This window comes from Lethenteron reissneri, chromosome 39, assembly GCF_015708825.2.
Source record: "Lethenteron reissneri isolate LAM-NWPU_2019-01 chromosome 39, ASM1570882v1, whole genome shotgun sequence".
NCBI lineage: Eukaryota > Metazoa > Chordata > Hyperoartia > Petromyzontiformes > Petromyzontidae > Lethenteron > Lethenteron reissneri.
Genome location: NC_083817.1, coordinates 11,586,708 through 11,606,655, shown reverse-complemented (window position 1 = coordinate 11,606,655; position 19,948 = coordinate 11,586,708). Strand labels below are relative to the sequence as shown.

Here is a 19,948-nt window from a genome sequence, read left to right as displayed (position 1 = left end):
CTTTTCAACGATTTGTTCCCGATGGACGTAAACCGCTAGTTTATACACAGGGGATTATGGCCACTAGGTCCAAATAACACATTAGACTCAACAAATCTTACCCACTTTGGTCAATCCACTGCTGGATGAAGGCCTCGACCCCCATACCGTGTCGAGCATAGGGGGTGATTTGGCCATACCTCAAGGTGCTGGTCAGCATGGCTCGGTTCAGTAGGTGTGTCCCAGGACTGACTGGTTCAAGATATCACTCGGCCACTGCTGCTAGCTGTGGCCGGGAATGGAACTTGGATCTCCAGGTTTCACCGACGCTGCATAACTTTCCCAGTTTTAGACATTTCATCGGCTCTGAGCAGCCGACGCACTGCGGCACTTGCAACCAGCCGGCGCATTTCGGGCACTTTAAAAACCACGTTTATAAACCCGCGACTGATTCCGAATGTGCACAGCTTCGTCGAGTGATTGTATTAATGTTTTAGTCACGTTGACTGCGCGCCCCCATTGGTCCGTTGCGAGTTCGCCCGAATTTTGGAAGGAATGCGCCGACGTCCCCGTGACCGGCGATGGGGGAAGCTTGCCCAGGCGAGGAGCTCCGGGGCCAATTGTGTGAAGTGGATCTGGTCCATGGGTATCGCATAACATGGGTTGCCATACATACGCCGAATGCTGAAATTATTCATATACCGATGTTAACTCCTGATTTAAAGTATTTGCGTTTGTTGTGCAATTGTAAAAATTTTATTTTTGAATAAAGCATATCTTAATAAATGAACCTAATCTCTGCATGAATGTAGGTTTTACCCTTTCTGGCAATAAAACAGGTATTCAGACTACTCTTTGGGTCTTTCGGTAAAATAGAAAAATAATAATACAAAAATCACCTTTCGATCGCAACACAAGCAATCGTCTTCAGGTAAAATAAACTCCTTAAAGTTTTTTTTTTTAAACAACGGTTTTATTAACAACTTCGTTTAGCTCACGGTCGAGAAGTACGTCAATGATGCTGCGCCTGCTCCCACATCAACGCTGACTTGAATTGATTACTTCCGTAACTCGTTCACACGGAGCGTGCACGTGGCGCCTGAGGGACGTGCCGCCTGCTTCTTGGGCGAGGCGATTCCAGAGTTTAGGGACCGCGGCGTTTTTGACCTTCCCCAAAAAATATTTAATTAATAAGCCGTCCATACAAAATGTTCATTGCTTTAAAAGAGCCAATTGATTGATGCCGATTTTGAAACAGGCACGCATCGTCACCGGATATGAGTACGTGTGCAAAATTTGGAATTCATTGAACAGAAAGTAGACTAAATGTTGATTACAATATTTGACCACGACAAACATAGGACTATGGGAGTCAAGTTAAGTAAAACCGTTGAAAAAAAACCAGACCTATTTACCCTGCCTCAGCAGCTCTGCTGGATTTTTTCACCTGACGTTTGCTTGTGTTGCGATCGAAACGTCGTGATTTGTTATTTTTCTACGTGACTTTATCGAAAAACCCAAAGAGTATGAATTCCTGCAGTCACGAAAGCTTCAAGTAAAAAAATAACAACAGGTGTTAAGAGGTTCAAACACCAAACATACTTTTCCTAGGAATCAAGTCTGCATTAACCACACGTACTTGCGGTGAACATGCAAACAAACATGCTGATATAATCGGTTTATATTTGTCCAGGATATTCCTCCCAAACCCACTCCATCAGTTGCAACGAATGAGACGTAATCTGAGAGATTACGACACGTAGCTTGTGCGAATGAGGTAGAAATAATAAGATAGACCTTTGATCCAACAATGGAGCTGGTCAGTTGCTTATCCACTCTCCCATTTACAAGAACCTGGGGCATACAATGCAGTCAATTTCAAAAGTATTCAAAGGACGTGTGCACCGTTTATTGTGCTTCCATTACAACGGGTTTCCCCGCTTGTACAACATACCCGAGCAACGGTATTGCCATCAATCTGGTCGGCGGGTCACTGTGGAAAAAAGTATTCAACTCAGTGGGTGGCACAGGCTGGCAAAGTGGTAAAACATTTGTACCTCGCAGCAAGGACCCAGAGTACGATTCCCAACTCGAGTGTAGGGTTCATATTCTCACCTTGTTCTCTATGGGTTTGCCCACAAATCTGGTTCTCTGGTTTGCTCCCATAGCTCAAATCTAATCCTACTAAACATGGGCTCCATGCATCACTTGAACGCACTAAAAAAAATCGAAGATTTGGGCACAATGTATTTTGTAAATCATTGATCTTGCACATGTAGACACTCTTGCGAAACTATTGCCGGATAAAGGTATCCCCACACTGCACATTCGAGATTTTACCGTATTTCACCACGCTGTTCAGTGGGTTGGGCTGGGGAGGCAAAGACGTGCAGTACAAACGGTAATTTGCTCCACTGCCCTCACTCCATGGGTACACGCTACCAAATTTCAATGAAATCTTCACACAACTCAACCAGACAAGCAGTTCCCAGGTAAAGATATTCACACAAACAGCTGTATTTCCTTCTAATTTTATTGGACAAAATACCCAGCACTATGAGGCACACTTTGTAGCAGTCACGATTCGTCAGAAACAAGATAAACTATTTGTCCAAACCAACAACTCGACTCAAACGTAGCAAGTGCTTTTTTTTTCCCATCACAAGTAGTTCAGCCAGGAATGTAAAGGCAATGGTACAAGTGTAATGGCTAGTTCATGCATTGTAACTTGCACGAATCCAATTAGAATCGGTTTACAATGTTTTCCCAGACTCCAGTCATCACAATCCCTCAGAGTTTAACATTCTCCAACTAATGTGTACATCTTCAACTGAACAATAAGGACTGAACTAAAACAAAAACAATGGCAGGATGCGAGAAAACTGAATTTTGCAAGCCCTTGGCCTCAAAGACCACATAAGTTGATAAACAACTGTGCACCATGGCCTTTAGGTAATTTTATGACATCAGAGCTGTGGTTCTGGTCTGACAGGAGTTGACACATCTTGACAAGACTGTTGAACGCCTCATGACTGCTGATTGGTGGAGGGGAGAAGACGTGCAAGACGTCGTCACTGCGGTGGAGTGCAGCTTTGCCGTCTCACTGCTTGGCAAAAAACTCCTTGCTCTTCTGCACATCTGGCTTGATGGTGTCCTTGCCAGGCTTCCAGCCAGCAGGGCACACTGTGGTCACACATCCATGTTCGGGGATTAGCGGTGGGGGGGGGGGGGGTTTGGCATGAGGGAGGTGGCGTGGAGGTCTGTTAGTTGTGTGCATGCAAGAGTTTGCGCTAAGAAAATATTAAGGGGTTGAACGTAAAATTCAAGTTGGTCATACAAGATGTAATGTAATATTTAAGGTATAGGAAAATTAAATTGCTACAAAAGGGAGTAACCGATAAAATTACCAAAAATATTCGCATTTTGCCATTTGGTAAAATAACAAATATTACTAAAGTACTCTGCAAAGAGGATGCATACAAAACACAGTGCCTTAAGGTGCTGCCATGGAGTAATTGTTAAAACACTACTTGCAATGCAGAGGTTGCTCTCCCAGCGTGGCACTTGAAACAATGGTGTAAGTTTCTTTAAATCCCCTGCCTCTGTTCACACAGCAGGTCGTGTGTGGTGTCTGGCCAGTTTGGAAGACTAAACCAATATATATTCTTGGGTCTTTCGGTAAAGCCACGTAGATAGGTTTAAAGAAAATAACAAAAATAACAAACGACGTTTCGATCGCAACACAAGCGGTCGTCTTCAGGAAAAGGGGGTTGGTTATAAGCTTATTTTCTTTGAACCTGTGACTTTACCGAAAGACCCAAGAATATGAATTCCTGCAGCCACGAAAGCTTTAAGTTAAGAGTAGACAAATATCTTTTAAAGGGGGCTCTGTAAAGCTTCCGACAATGCTGGGGCTTCTTCCAGCAGTGTCATGAATAACAAATTGCAAGACTGCACCAGTACCTTTATATAATTATCCAATATTGCAAATGGAAAGAGCCCAACGGATTATTGACTGTGGGTAATGTCTGCAAACACCCCATTCTACCGAAGCGCATGAGCAATGTGGGCCTGTGAATAATGATCTTCCCAATGCTGTTGAGATACTGCACCCATAACTCATTGTAGGTTGTGAAGCTGGCAAGACGCTGAAACAACAAAGTCGTCTCTACCCCACACAGACTCTTACACATGTACTGTAACTATTCCAACCATTCATTGCTCATAGTTACTCTGTAATTTCTATGGAAAATTGTCCAAAGCCAAGCATCCGCTACAAACAAGGTTTGTAGAAGCTTGAGACTGAATTCTGCTTTGGTTGAGAATCCTAGTGGATTCTGCTGAGGTTTCAACAACTTTAAACAATAGTCACCGAACTGTCAATCCCACTGTTGGGCGAGAGCCAACCCATGCTCTAAGGATCATGCCGAGTTACATGACCATACTTTATCACGCTGGTTCGTGCCGCTTGAAGGAGTGGGGGGGGGAGACAGACATTGGGGCATTGTAAGGTAAAGAGTTGGATTGCGCTGCACTGCCCTCTGCTGATAACATAGCCCCACAACAGCCGATGCCTCATACACCGTGGTCACCCACGCACAAGCATCATCAAGGCTCAAAACTGCTTGGTTGCCGAGATCTGACGAGACTGGGTGCATTGCTAGCGATCAGGGGACAGACCGGCAGCAAGCGCTAGGCACTCACCCTCGCCATGCTCGTCCGTGAACTTGAAGGCCTGCACCAAGCGGAGGATCTCGTCCACGTCGCGGCCCACCGGCAGGTCGTTGATGGTGATTTGTCGCAGGATGCCTTTGCCATCGATGATGAACAGGCCACTGTGGAACACAGGCCAGAAAGGTTGGTGGCGGTGTGGTCACAATAGGTTAAGAAGTCACAAGAAGAGGAAAGGCAAAGAGTGATTTTATTTCTCTTCAGACATGTCAGCACCCGACTCATCTGCACCTCTGATTAGCACGGTTGGCTATGTACGGGGAGAAAGAAGTCTAACATGCATCCACATGGTCAAAAGTGAGATTAAAAGTTCTTGGATTTAATTTATTCAGATTATTTACTCAAGGAAGCCTTGGCCGAGTCAAGACTGTGTCAGGAGGGTCCTGCTAAGTTCTCGCAATGGGGAGTGACAAGTTCATCATTTCCCAAGCAGTTACTGATTTATTTATTTGGAAAGTGAAAATGGCACATAAGGGCCTATTCCTCGAATTACATAGGATATTTCACATCCCCCGAAGCCAATGGATTGTGGTATTTTATGGTTAATACATGCATGCAGTATTAACCAGGGAGACCATTCGGATTTGAAGAGGAATATCTACAAGTGACAAACATGATAGCTCCGGGCCAAGTCACTGTCCAATGATGATGACCGTCACGTAGAGGCATAGAAACGTTATATGGGAATACATTAGGTTTTGATATCCGATCAAGAGGTTCGGCAGATGCAAAGTGAACCCACATGTCCATGGGAATAGTGCATAGGGACTGCTACTCGGCTACAGCTGCTCACGAGATGTTCCAGTGTTTTAAGCGGTTCACCACATTCACACTGTTAGGGAGTGTCCTTGAATAAACACGGTTGAGAGGAGACGATTACATTTAATACATCAATACACCACCGATCACTATATCCACGGTGTGAAGATTGAACCACATTTACATTTTTAATTTTAAAAAGTCTCTGCGTCCTCCCCGTGTTCCCCGTCTCTTGCCCTATTATTGGTCATATGTGTTTTGAATTTACTACGCATTGATTATTCACAGGATAATACTGGAAGGAACCTCCTGGTTACACCAGCCCACAGGGGATTATTGTGTCCGTCCGTCGTGCATCCAAAAATGGGAGGGGTCAGGCTGGGTGGGGGAGGGGCTGGGTGGGAAAGGGCTGGGGCTGGGAGGGGTGGGGCTGGGTGGGGAAGGGCTGGGGCTGGGAGGGGTGGGGCTGGGTGTGGAGGGGCTGGTCACCCCGTGGTGCCCTTCTAAAACTCAACGTTTAACCTACTCACGCCGGCTTGTGCCCGCCCTCACAGTCGGGCATATTTGCGGAATACACCACGCCGCCGTTGACCCTGGCCATTAACCGAGCAACCCAACGTTACTACCAGCTCCCTCCGCAAGGTACTCTCAGCACTTTTTTTTAATCCATCAGATGTAGAGCCTTCATGGAGTAGATTTTCAGAATTGGTTCAGCTCAAGCAAACGCTGCAGTCTCATCAACAGTCAGGCTTGCTTCGAACCAATACTGGCGAGCGAGATATGGATCCTAGTTTAACAAAACAATGATCACATCGCTGTGGAGAATAGAATTAACAGGATAAATAAGCAGATATTACGCCATGGCATTTAAGAGAATAAAATAAGAATCCTGGTCATTACCAACGTTTCAAAGCTGGCTAGATGCAAGCAAGTAAAATAGTGGTAATATGGGTTTCTCAATACCACTGCACATGTAACCCACCGGTAGGCAATGCCCTCATCTTCCTTGAGTACTCCATAGTTCTTGGCGACATTGCATGTTCGGTCGGCAAGGAGTGGGATTTCCATGTGACCCAGGCCTCCCTGTTTGCGCGGTGTGTTCACCCTGCAATAGATATGAAATGCACTGCCGTAAGCAACATTCGAACATGAAGATAACTGTACATGAACCGCTCTTGTCAATCCACTGGCATGAGGGCCTCCTCACTGCTTGCGTATCAGTGGGGGTTATTTCACCAGACTTCACCGTGCAGGTCAATGCCAGTTGGTAAAGGCGGGGAGCAGAGAACGAGGAGCATTAAATTACAGTACAAATTTATGCACTTCCCTCAGCTGCCCATCACGTAGCCCCGCATAAGCAAATAACACTGGTTATGCACAGTGGTCACCGATCCAAATCACGATCGCGGAGTATTCACGCTGAGCTTCTGAGATCGTGACGAGATCAGGCGCAATATCTAGGTGATTTGGTCATGGGCTACGATGCTCAGGGAAAAAAAAGGTCAATCTGGTATTTAGATTAATGAATAGCATCACAGTGATGAGATGCATGCCGTGGTGGCAAGATGTTAACTACCTCGCCTAGTATGCAGGTGGTTGTGGGTTTGATCCCGATCCTCAGTTTGCATATTCTCCCCGTGGCTGCATAGATTTTCTCAGGGTCCTCTGGTTTTCCTTCACATTTAGAAACATGCACTTAGAGTATTCGGCTGCTATAGAGATTTCCCCATAAGCCAATTCATTGGGCTTTCATTTGTGGCCAAGTTGCTTCTGCAAAAAGAACTCAGTGGGCCCAACCTGCTAATATAAAATAATTGTAAATAGTTTATTGATTTCTGGGTAGTCAGCAATCACACCACCCCCTCCCCCCATATGATGAATATGTTTTATGGTGGGCAACAGAGGTCAGTGCAGCAACATATTTTATTGCACTGTACAAAGTATCAACTCCCAATGGCCAGAACCATGAGATGGCCAATTAACCCCCATGATATGCATGGCATGAGGAATCCCTCATCCAGCACTGGATTAAGAAAATGGCTTTATACATAGAGCAATTGTGGCATGACAGACAGCACTGAAACTACGCATCGTGGATTTTCACTCTGTGTGGTGCCGGGGTCCAATGCTCGCGTTAGAAAATAATAGCAATATAATACGTTTTGAATAATTTTCATCGTTAACTGCTCCACAACTGTAGTGCAATGACAACACCTCCAGGTGGTGTCATGCACGACAATCGCGGACACTGTTGGTTCTCCACTTGACCTTACGCCAACGTTTGCGATATGCTCACGAGTTTTTGCGGTGCAAAAAGCAAACTTGGACAATGCTCCGCTGCGCACCAAATGGCTCGAACCCAGGAAGTCGACCAAATATTTACTTACTCGAAAATAATTTTGCAGTCAATGGTCTGTCCGGTTGCCATGAAAGTATTAAACAATCAACTTATCAACCCTGTCTTCTAAGCTACAAGCTGCAAATCCATGCCATCAGCTCAGCCTCCATTTATTTAAAGTTAAATAAAAAAATGCACATACAAATGAATGCATAACATTTATTTGATCCAAACCCCCAGGTGCACTTTTTCTTATGTTAAATCGACAATCCATGGAGCCAGTTTAAATAGCGTTTGAGGTTTGCAGGTATTGCCGCTAAGCATCGACTGCAAAAGGGAAATTTGAAAAACTTGCTCTTCATTGAACAAAGTGCCATGTGGCCTCATCGCAACCACAAACCCACATTTGAAAAACGACTACAATTATACAAAAACAGCATTAATAGAGTCCACGATGTCCTATTCACGAGATCACAAGGGCCTTCGGCTGGTTTTCAAATTAACAAATCCACAATTATTTACATCTTTCATATTCAATCACCTAGGGCCGGAGCTTGGAATACAAAAGGATAAAGCCAATCTCATTTTTGAGCACCAGAAAAAAGCCAACAAGGGGTTTGATGTGCACCACAAATGGGGGCAGATAACACAGTACCACACTTTAAGCCGTAGCCAAGCAACAATCTCCAGGGCAGCGCGATCGATGCGAATGGTTAGACGCACAAGTGCAGAGTGCCCTTTGATGCTTGAAAAAGCTCAAGTGGACCGCATTCACTGTCTGTCCTGCAAGGGCTAACGGCAACATTCATAAGCACGAGAGGCCGACCGAAGCTGAATTTCTGGTTTCGGCCGAAACCGAAACCAGACCAAAAGTAAAAAATTGACTTTCGGTCTAACCGAAAGTATGCCGAAAGAGGCCATTTGCAAACATTCGGCACCGAAACCGAATTTTCGTCGGCCTCTAATAAGCACGCAACTTCACCCAGCGCTATGGGCTCATTATTGAGAGCCATGGCAAGAACACAGCCTGAGAATTGCCATGCTTATTTAAGAGCTGGGATTGGAGCAACTCCAAGTCTGGGCCTTACTCGTTCAGAGAACTGTTTGGAGTGATTTTTGGATCACTTGCTGTGGCTTACAAGGTTAAGAAACGTTGACGATGACAATCAAACAAGGCTCAAAAGCATGCAATGAAGAGTTGAGAGATGCATGCTTGGAATTATATTGAGAGAAAGAGGAACACATTGATAAGATAACACATGGAGTCTAGTTGCATCTAAACCATTAGAAAAAGCAAGTGGGCTTGGGGAGGATATGTCGCTGGAAGGGTTGACAATGGTGACAAATAATAATGGCGTGGCAGCCAAGGGATGGATCACGTCCGAGATGACATCCACCGAGGAAGGTGAGTGACAAATTTCGTCCGCGCTCATGTGCATGGTTGAATATTACATCGAAGGATTGTGGGAGGTGTTGGTGGCATGGAAAGGCCTTTATCCAGAAGTGGGTTGACCATTGCCGATGAAGAGTGCGACTGGGCGTGTGCGAGTGAGAGTACCATGCCAAGTGGCTGAACTGGGAGTCGGTGGACGCAGCGATGACGGCACAGTCCAGCTTCGTGAACTCAGGCAGGCGGTCGTTGAACGCGATGATCTCCGTGGGGCACACGAACGTGAAGTCCAGGGGGTAGAAAAACAGCACGACGTACTTTCCTGCAAAGAACGCGCCGCCGTGATATGAGCTCAAACTGACAGAAATTAACCGTAACAGCAGAACTGTGAACCTAGGAGTGATTTTGTTTGTTTTAGTCACGAAATGCAGTGCGTACAAACACAACCCCTGCACCCGGTGCATCTTATCGGTCATCAGTGCCAAATCCTCGACCCTCCACTGTGACCTCTCCTGCTTGTGTATGCGTACAGGGCGATGGCATGAAGTGGTTAGTGAATGCCTTTATTTTTACCTCTATGAAAAAAGTTTACTGAAATTATGTCTTCTGTGAACTCCCTATAAACCCTCTACGTAGTCAAACCCACTTTGCCAAGTGTATGATCTCAAATTATATTTATATTACTGCAGTTATTTTAGCAGGACCCAGACCCCGCGTCCGTCGCGCGGTTTTTTCTGCGTCCGCGTCAACTCGGGACGGTTTTTCCCGTGATGGCGTGGAGGAGGCCGTGATACACTCACTCATACTTAATTTGGATTTTTGTTGTCTCTCTCTGCTTGTGTATCAGTCTTCGTGTCTGTCTTACAAATTTCACACTTAACTTCTAATTTAGCAATCTTTGGAAGAACGTAATCAACCAGGCTATGCGTTAATTGTGTGTTGACCGGCCCTCTGTGTTGCATTGCATTACATTTCGAAATTTTGCTAGATTTATTTGATTTAGTGTACTTTGTCTCCAGGAGGTTGCTAATCCTACATAATGCACGAGCATAATATGACTTTGAGACACCCCCCCACCTCCTACGCATTCCACAAGTAGTGACTAATCCCATATCTGCATTTTCCATAAATATGCTAAATTCCTCTGTTGATATGCAAATTCCTTTATCAAGGCACCCTTCCTCCCCTAACCCAGCTTAAATATACGCTGCCAAGCTTGGTGGTGTTCATTCAGACGCTGTCTTTCCGACAGACCTGTTCTTCACCTGAGGACGGCTGCTTGCGTTGTGGCCGCAACGTCGTGAGAATTGTATTTTATTATGTTTAATTTATATTTTTTTATTATTTCCCTTCTACGTGATTTTACCGAAAGAACCAAGATGAAGAATCCCTGCAGTCACGAAAGCTTTAAATCGAAAGATGTGGTTGTGTCGTATAGCTCTTGAGTGCACTTTCATAAACGTGGAGCAAAGCGTTGGACATCATGCCGAACACCAAGTGGCACGACCAGAAACACTGGAGGACAGTGCGCATGCGGTATTCATCAGGGGACTCGCGTGAAGGGATGCTTGGCAGGCTTGGGACCTTCAGATGGAGTCTCGCTTTGCACACTATTCAAAAGGAGCTGTAGGTAGAAGCCACAAACCCCAAAATAGAACCGGCAACATCGCCGCCTCTGCCTGGGCTGGTATCTGAACACCACGAGCCAATGTGAGCTGCTGCACACCTAACCAGTGGGCTCGGGCGAGTGGCTCTCATTCGAATTTTTGCAATAACGATGACCGCAACTGTGGCACGTGTGAGCCGGGTCAGTGTTGACAGAGGTCGGAAATGCACAAAAACTGGACGAGTGCGTGCAGTCGACCGAGACAAATGGCAAAGCCAGGGTGACCACGATAAACTGGAGCCGACGGCAGGCCAGACTCGGACACTGCGCAGGCAATAAGAGGTATGGAGACTAATTTCTCTGTTGTGTTAAGAGCATTGGAATCGCTTGTGTATTCAGTGTAAATGCACGATCAAGTGGTCATCTCTCTTCTGCTTCAAAGTGCAGGCTTTTAAAAGTGCTTTACCTTAAGATTAGAATTTTACACAAACTATAAGTAACTAAATGTAAAACGAAACACCCGAGACTTCAAAAGTTATGCTAGAGGCGCTCAAAGACTGGCTCTTACTACCAAGGTGTTGACAAGACCAATCTGATTCTACCTGGCGTAAGGAACTTTGATCACTGGGTGATACAATCTGCAGAGGCGGCAACATGCGACTGCTGAACCTCACCAACTGTGAGAGACCAGATACTTCTGCCGCACAAGCCAACTTTTGTAAACCACCAACGCTTTATCACCGCGCCTCAGTATTACATTATTTTAAGATGTAAACAAATAACGAAGTATTTAAAATGTTGCAGGCTGTCAGTGTTGTGATCTGCTGTGCTTTTTCAGGAGTACTTTCTGAGCCTTAAACCGTCACGCACCTTTATAGTTGGACAGTTTGATGTCCTTGAATGCTCCGTTCACCACAGCCACACCAGAAAAATCCGGAGCAGGCTTGCCGATCGAAGCGTTGCCAGCAGACATGATGACTCTGTAGTAATATATGTAAACACAAACGTTCTGTATCAATATTATAATACATTTATTTAGTTTTTAAAGAATAGTTTAAGGCCCCACTATTGTAAAAGGCTCCTACATAATATACAAACAATGCCAGTGCAGCATTTATGAAATTCCATATCTCTATAAAACGATTGCATGTCCAAATCTACCCAAGGTTGACATGTTGCAAACGTGCCAAATGGACCATGAAAGGGTAAATGTCAGTGTGTGAAACCTCAGGATCCAATGTAAATATTCACTTTGTACTGGGAACCTTATTAATAAATGACGGCACACGTGATGAACACTGATGAGCCAAAGAAATGCCAAAACGCCCACCACTTTTGTTCATCTCACACGCGATGCAAACCTCCCATGGAACCATCCCGAGGAATGTACAGAGAATGGTGCAATTGGATGAGAATGTATGCCTCAAAACCTCAAGCAAATAAAAAGTTGTCCACATCAGATTTGAAGCGTTTTAATTATGAGAAAATGTGTTAGTTCGTCAAGGTTATTTTCATCAGGTGAGAACCCATACCTGTTAAACCTAATGTTAAAGTTATGGTCAAAAACATCAACATATGCATCTTAGTTACAGATATATATTTTAAGAAACTGGACAATTGTGAAAGCACATTTAACAATCCACGTAAATGGAAGTTTGTGTTTCATGCGTGGTTTGACTGTAGCAGCCTGTGAAAAGTGAAGTGCAACCAAACAAGACAAACGGCACATCCTCTTTTGTAAAACCACAGGGGAATACATTTTCATTGTTTAAATTATTATTTACTTTACCCAAACATGGCAAGTTCATACTATTATCCACGTTTTTACCCTGTGGATAAAGGTTAAATAACAATGATTTGATACGTGAAATTACAAAGAGAAGTAATTTAATTTGCCGATAAGAAAGGTAGACATGTAATTAACAGGAGGAATCATGAATCAGCTCAATCGTACAGAAAACAGGATTTGTCGTTCAGTGGGAGAAAAAATGTACTTATTAACTTTCAACTCTAGTCACTTAATCACCGGCAGTCAGTCACCTCCTCATTGCTCTGCTATCATTAGTGCCCATTCACTTTTTCCCACTCATTTACTTTATTGCGCCACCCATGTGGAAGACCATATCCAAAACTTTCATCTCATCCCCACTGTGCTCACTCACCACACTGCTGGTCAAGACTCTTTTCTTCTTCCCTCGCACTGCTCAGATTTGGAATTCCTTTCCATTGTCTTTCCCCCATCTTCTCATCATAAACTTGGCTCAATTCAAGAAACTTTAACTCGTTCTCTATTACATCTTAAGTCATGCTAATTTGCCATCGTTAGCTTGGCAGTTTGGGCAGTCTTTGGGGCCCGTGCTTAATAAGCATTAAAAGTTGTGCAAGCTCCTAAAGTTGTGGAAAGTCAGTTGGGGAAAGTTGCGTGGGCCAGGCAAGTCATGCAGGCAGCCACTTCAACAACAGCTGCGGGGAGGGACGTGGGATATGGAAACTGGGTCATGGCGTCACGTCCCCATAGCGTACGTGACCGAGCACGTGGGGAGCACAAGACAATGAAGGATTTGCATGTTTTTTTAAACTTACATTTCCTTTTTAGTCCCTAAATTGTTTTGTGTAACAGCAACAGCCAAGAAAAAACTCAAAGCCAACATTTGATCAAAATACACGATTAGAAGATTGTAGGCGGTTGGGGGGAAATGTTAATGAGCACCTGACGATGCCGACACTACACAAAAGGGCATGTGTTATGTCCAGAGGAGTCTCCCAAAGGTAGATGTTGCCACACTAACCTGTTTAGACAGTGAACCCCCCAGGATGCGTGATAAAAAGTGAGATTAATTGCTACCGATTCATGCGTTAATAAATCACTCAGAAAAATGAACAGTGCCATACAGGTAGCCCTCTACTTGCGATGGAGATGCGTTACGACGACCCCATAGCAAGTCGAAAATATCGTAAGTCGAAGATGGCTTAGCCTACCTCGGATTCTTAAAGAATGGTAATTTAGCAAAACAGAGCAATTTACAGTACCGTACTGTATAAACTATATACTGTATGTATTTATTAATTACAATACTGTATTGCACAGTAAAATGTTAGTAAAAAAAACAAGGTAAATTCTTAGCCTACCTATATGAACTGCAATTTAATAGAAAGTTCAGGAAACAATCCTATCTCCTATAAAAACTTTTAACATGCATTGAACGTATCGTATCGTGGTAACCTTAAAATGAAATCGCTAAAGCTACGTATCATACATGCATTGAACATATCGTAACGTATCATATTGTACTGTACCCACCAAGATTCTGTCCGTCGTCTGCATACTTGAACGATGTTGGGTTGTTGATGGCAATTTTGTTGTATCGCTCTCGCCATCGTAAGATCGAAATATCGCAAGTCGGACCATTGTAACTCGGGGACTACCTGTACTCTAACACTCCAAAACAATACTGCTCCCATATACATGAGAGTATAGCATACTGCATTAATTCACAGGGGCACTGCACAGGACTAGAAAGACCAGGATTACAGTATCAGAAAGAGCAAAGGACGCAAGTTCAAATCCTGGTCAAGGTCAACACTGTATACAGCATGACAGTATAACTCGAGGTTTTCCCCTTTTTTCTGGCAACAAAACAGATGTTAAAACACCAAACTTCAACCTTTTACAATGAATCATGTCTGCATTAACCACAATGCTTGTGGTCAGAATGCAAAAAAAACTGATAATATATGCATTGCCCTTGACCAGAGGACGCCAAAAGGCGTACTGGGTGTATTTTGGTACTGGCAAAGGAGGTCCCATGAAGTATAACACTCAGTACTGAATAAAACACGTCCTTGTAAAGCCCTTTATTCAACCCAATGCGGGACAACGACCTCCCTACACCTGTGTGGGTAGTGGGGATTAATTAACCAAACTTCACCACGCCCACCAGTTTTGGTTAACAGCAGCGCATTGGCACTGGAGCACGGTACAGCAATGTATTTAGCTGCACTGCAATCTCTGCTGAAAACAATGTCCCGCAGCAGCCTACACCACCTTTTATGTGCTGCGGTCATGGATTCTAACGATATGCAGGCTCGAAAATGATTGGCTTCAGAGATAACGAGTACGGACGCATTCCAGGTGATTTGGCCATAGGTTCTGTCCATAGCATCTTCAGAATTATAATGTACAGTATACAGGTGCAAAGGTTAAATACTGTACAATCGACGTCTGCAGGTCACGCGTCAAATGACAACATCGGAGGGATGTAGCAGAAAAGAAGCAATGAGGTTTCGTGGTATCAACAGCAATGGCCATAACCACTTCTTGATCTTATATTAAACAGTTCATATTGTCATCATACACAAATAGTAACATCATATGCATTACGGCAACATTTGAAACGATTAAAAAGCACGACTGCACGGTGTAGTTTTATCTCCAAACAAAACCGTGCAATACGTGCATAAACACAAATGCAAGTGGAGATAGCGTTGAAGTCATGTCACAAGAGCCTTTCAATATTTCGCCACCAAAGGATTTTGCAATCGAATACATTAACGGCTGGCCAACTGTACTGACGCGTGGAAAACGACACTGCCTGCTCCTAAATCAAATTTGTACCTGGTTGGAACACGTGCCATATTGGGCATGTTCAAGAAGGCTGTCATTTTTAAGTCTCAAAACACTGACCATCTCTTCAAGCAAATGTCCTCTGCAAGCCCACTTGTTTTTTTAAATAAAATCTGTCGATGTCATCTCCAACTTGTATGTTCTCTAAATCACGTCTTTCACTTTCACCAAAGGTAATTCGTCGCATTCACTCCCAATGCTTTTTTCTGCACTTTTCAGCAAGTTCTCCATTACTCTGTTTGGAGAATCGATCACACAAGCAGAAATCTGCAAAGAGTGACATCGAGCTGCCGCACCGACACGATTGGATCCAATGACTACCGTGTCTCCCCCACAGACGATTTAAGTGCACAAATAATGTAATGTGCAGTTTTCAACTTTGGAAAACGTACAGTCATTTCAAGGGAATTTTTTTTATGAATAGCAATTTATGTCCGTGTATAGGTACAATCATTGATTTTTATTTATTTATAATCATCTTCTTCAATTGTGCTTCACAAGTGACTCAGTGCTTTAACTAAAGTTTCGCCAATACATTATCCCCAAGGGAAAATACCTCACCTGAACTTAACCAAACTCTGGCCACACCTCTACCAGGCAGTCAGACCAGCTAAAAATACCACCCATACTCCATAGGAAGGGGATTTTGTTCAAGCATTTCCACTAAAGCAGGGGTGGGGAACCTTTTTTCTACCAAAGGCCATTTGGATATTTATAACATCATTCGCGGGCCATACAAAATTATCAACTTAAAAATTTGCCTGTTATATTTGGTCAAACATTTAATTAACTCACCCCTTATGCGATGGCTGGAACTCCTCTTTGGTAAGGCGTGTGATGTTAGCTGGTATTGATGATGTTGCTACTCGCAACTGCTTTTCCAGGATTGCTCCTGGGTTTATTGAATTTCGAGTCCCACTTGCGGTTGCCTTGGCAGGGCCACACCAAATGATTTCGCGGGCCTTGCACGGCCCGCGCGCCGGACGTTCCCCACCCCTGCATTAAAGTTATCTTCATGGAGAAAATGTGTAAAAAATATTTATATCAATGAAAACCCCAATTTAGTGTTCTAAAATGCGAATTGTTGTTTAGTCTAAGAGGATTTCATTTGATTAAAAATAATATATTTTACCCTTTGTGCCAATAACACAGGTGTTAGATGTTCAAACACCACAGATACTTTTTGCAAGGCATCAAGTCTGCATTAACCACACGTACTGTACTTGTGGCAAAACATGCAAACCAACATGCTCCGATAATATATGCATTGTCTTTGGAACGAACTGGCCTACAGCAGACATCCTTCTTTATGAACATGTCTCACCGGTGTTTAGACCAGAGAACGCCAAAAGGCGAACACGTGTAAATACTAACATTATCTGGCACTGGTATAAATTGGTGGCAAGTTTAGTTTGACCTGCCAAACTGCATAGAGTATGACGCACGTAAACAAATGCAGCAGTCCCTGTTGAAGACGTAAAAGTATCCTCGCATAAGCTACGAGCAACTTTACAGATAGGGCAATAGTATGTAAACAATACACCCCCAAGCATATCGCTTAATCTACATTTAGACACACTCACCGATCTCTTTGCAAAGATACGTGGTTTATGTCTCGTGTCATGGTGTGCCAAGTTAACATGGCTGCGCTGTGGGCAGTAAGATGGCAACCAAAGATAGAACAAAAGCGATTGCTGTAATGTACTATGCTTCCACGTGTATACTCCCCACATTCGCCAACTCGCACTGACCAGCGTAGCGAAGTGTGGTTAAATAACTACAAACTCGCACGACGAGGTGACACCCTCATCTAGTAGTAGAATGCTATAGTTATTGCTAATTTATTAAGGCAACATGCGAGACAATGCGATGTCATTGTGGTCGTAATTATAGTATTGCTTTGCAGTATTAAACAAATTATCTAGTGGTGGTGCTGCTGCGTTGGCAGTGGTGCAAACGCACAAATAACATCAATTCGTCAATACATTGCCTTGAAGAAAGAGTCAAGGGCCTTGTGTGCTATATATGATGAAGGGCGACTGCCCAATACGTCGCCTATCATACTTGGCAACATTAGCATTCTGTAATTTTAGCGGCGGCAACTGCGCAGACAATGCACTGTGTTGTGCGTGTAAGACGAGTGATCTATACATTACACACGAGCATAACACGCCAACAGTTAGACATGTCTACAGTACGCCCCGCGGCATTTTACACTATCGCACACCGCACACAGTAACACCATTTCGTTGATATATTGCTGCTTAAGTTGAACTTGGCATACAAATGCGTTAAACATTAACGATGTATTTATACCGTAATCGAGGGCTGCTCACATCGACGTCACGACCTACTGAACATTAAAGTCTTAAATACTCTAGTCTATACTGTATGTATATATCCTCATCCAACAGTGAACAATGTGCCATACACGCTCTAGTTATTATCAGAATCCTTGAGACTGCAGGAATCCGCCGAGCTAGGAAGCACTTTTCACAGAGGTCCGTCCAGTCAACCCTAACATCGAATGTTCTCGTACCACCAATACCAGGTTGAAACATTAAAACTACTCCAACCAATGCTGCAATCGACAGACGCAGTCGAGGCAGCTGCTTTTAATTATTAAACGTGCGTAATTGGGAAATGTTCAGGATTAAAAAAATTATGTTGTGAATTATCTTGGTGTCTGCAACAGCTCCATGGGCTACCTACTACGGGGCTTGCGGACCAGAGGTGAGAGAGCCACCCGCTGTAGATTCTAGAAAGGACCACGGGATTCTGTGCCTTGCATCACGAGGGCAGAGGCCAGCCAGTGTGGAGGATTCCTCGCCACGACAGGGCGACAGGAGAGAGTCCGTGTCGTTTAGACGAGCAACGCCATGGGGTTCACGCCCAATACACGAGTTGCAATGGCAAAGCAGGTGTATACACGGGGCTGTATGATATTGTACCCTACGTATTATATTTACTTAACAGAGGAAAGTCTTATTTTTGAAAGGGGGGGGGGGGTCATCAATTGCGTCGGTACAAGTGTTGCGACGATTTGAGGACCCCCATACGCTCCTCGCAGCGACCGCAATGGGGGTGCGATGGAGATTTCGTAATAGAATTGCGTCTCCGCGCGTCTTGGCGCCGTCAACCCTCACAAACACCCGGCTTTGACCAGCGGGACGAGACGCTGCTGCCAGGGAACCTCCACGGCGCTGCCCGTTGCGGGGAGGCCCTCGTCCAGCGGTAGGTTGGATTATAGATAAAACACGGGAGCCGTGTAGCAAGAGGGCGACTGTGATGGAGACGGTCAGAGGGACTGCGGCAGCCTGCAGCGCGCACCAACGTGTCCACCATTGGCCCCAAACGTGCTACGCACGCCCACTCACGCCTGTCCCCATCAGTATCGAGGGCAAATCGATTGCAATCAATTCTTACCCCCCCCCCCCCACGACAAATAAAGCAATTACCGTGGATGCTATTAAGCAATTCTTATATTCAAACTGCACCCGCTCGAGATCTCACGGAGCGAGACGTTACAACAAATTCCAGATACAAAAGGAATCGTGATTTGTCGTCGCGAAATGGAATCGTGACGGCTCCGGGCGAATCGTTAAATCCGATGGAAAAACTTTGCCGCTTGCACTCGTAGCATACTGGACAGTATACTGTACACACGATGCGTAAACAAAATAATCGGTTCACTAAACAATCGTTTCGCAGTGAGAATTCGTTTCAAACTCTCCATTCCCACACTCGCCACGATTCGACCCACCTAGATTCCTGGAATCGATACAGCCTCAATGAACCGCTCCTTCATTCATTGCCGACGCACCGAAACTAACCACATCGCTGAGATCACAACGCAACACTGTACAGGGGTTTACTGTCAATAAATAAACGCGGTAGCCAAACCCGAGCGAGTCGTACGGGAGGGTGGATGCGGCGGGCGCGGTCGAGCAGAGAAGTGGATGAGCGACTTCGTCGTTGATGCTTCAAGCAGCGAGTGGCGCCCTCCGCGGGAAGCACCCGTCTTATATAAGCTCCAAGTCTCGCGAGAACTGGGGGCCGCAATTATCGCGAGACTTGACACAATGCGTTGATCGATTCGTGCGAGCGGCGCGCACGTCGTGTGCTCCCCGTACCACGGATTGCGGCGGTTCGAATCGATTCTAATCGATAATGCGGAGAGAGTCAATGGATTGGCTGTGCACCGCAGCAGTTACGTAACGGAGAGGCAACGGGACTTTCGTCTCAAGTTGTGTCGCTGTTAGGAGGCGTAAAACATTACCAGCGGCTATGGTCAATCATCCATGGCTGGATGAAGGCCCTTCCTGGGGGATAACGATGATGGGCTGGGTGAAGCCCCCACAACCAGGATTTGAACTGGCAAACCTTTGATAGTAGCCCGAAGGTTTGCAGAGTACCTTGGTCTCGGAAAAAAACAATATCATGCGAGCCCACATCGTTATAACAATGGTCAGCTACGGCAGAGGTATTGGTTCTGCCGTGCTTCAGATCTGCCTTGTGTTC

At 44.7% G+C, this 19,948-nt stretch overlaps 1 protein-coding gene across 2 annotated transcripts; it reads right to left on the bottom strand.

Annotated features, from left to right (window-relative positions):
• Positions 1 to 2,496: 2,496 nt before the first annotated feature.
• LOC133352062 (peroxiredoxin-2-like) lies at positions 2,497 to 19,494 on the bottom strand. Of its 2 annotated transcripts, none has more exons than XM_061567791.1 (6): positions 19,346 to 19,494; positions 11,674 to 11,783; positions 9,366 to 9,519; positions 6,452 to 6,574; positions 4,684 to 4,814; positions 2,497 to 3,162 (listed from the first exon to the last, which is right to left on the bottom strand). In XM_061567791.1, exons 2-6 carry the CDS (start codon positions 11,774 to 11,776, stop codon positions 3,080 to 3,082), a joined length of 594 nt encoding a protein of 197 aa, XP_061423775.1. In that variant the 5' UTR covers positions 11,777 to 11,783; positions 19,346 to 19,494; the 3' UTR covers positions 2,497 to 3,079. The 2 variants fall into 2 exon arrangements, with proteins under 2 accessions (XP_061423775.1, XP_061423776.1); XM_061567792.1 differs by having other exon boundaries at positions 19,331 to 19,404.
• Positions 19,495 to 19,948: the final 454 nt, after the last annotated feature.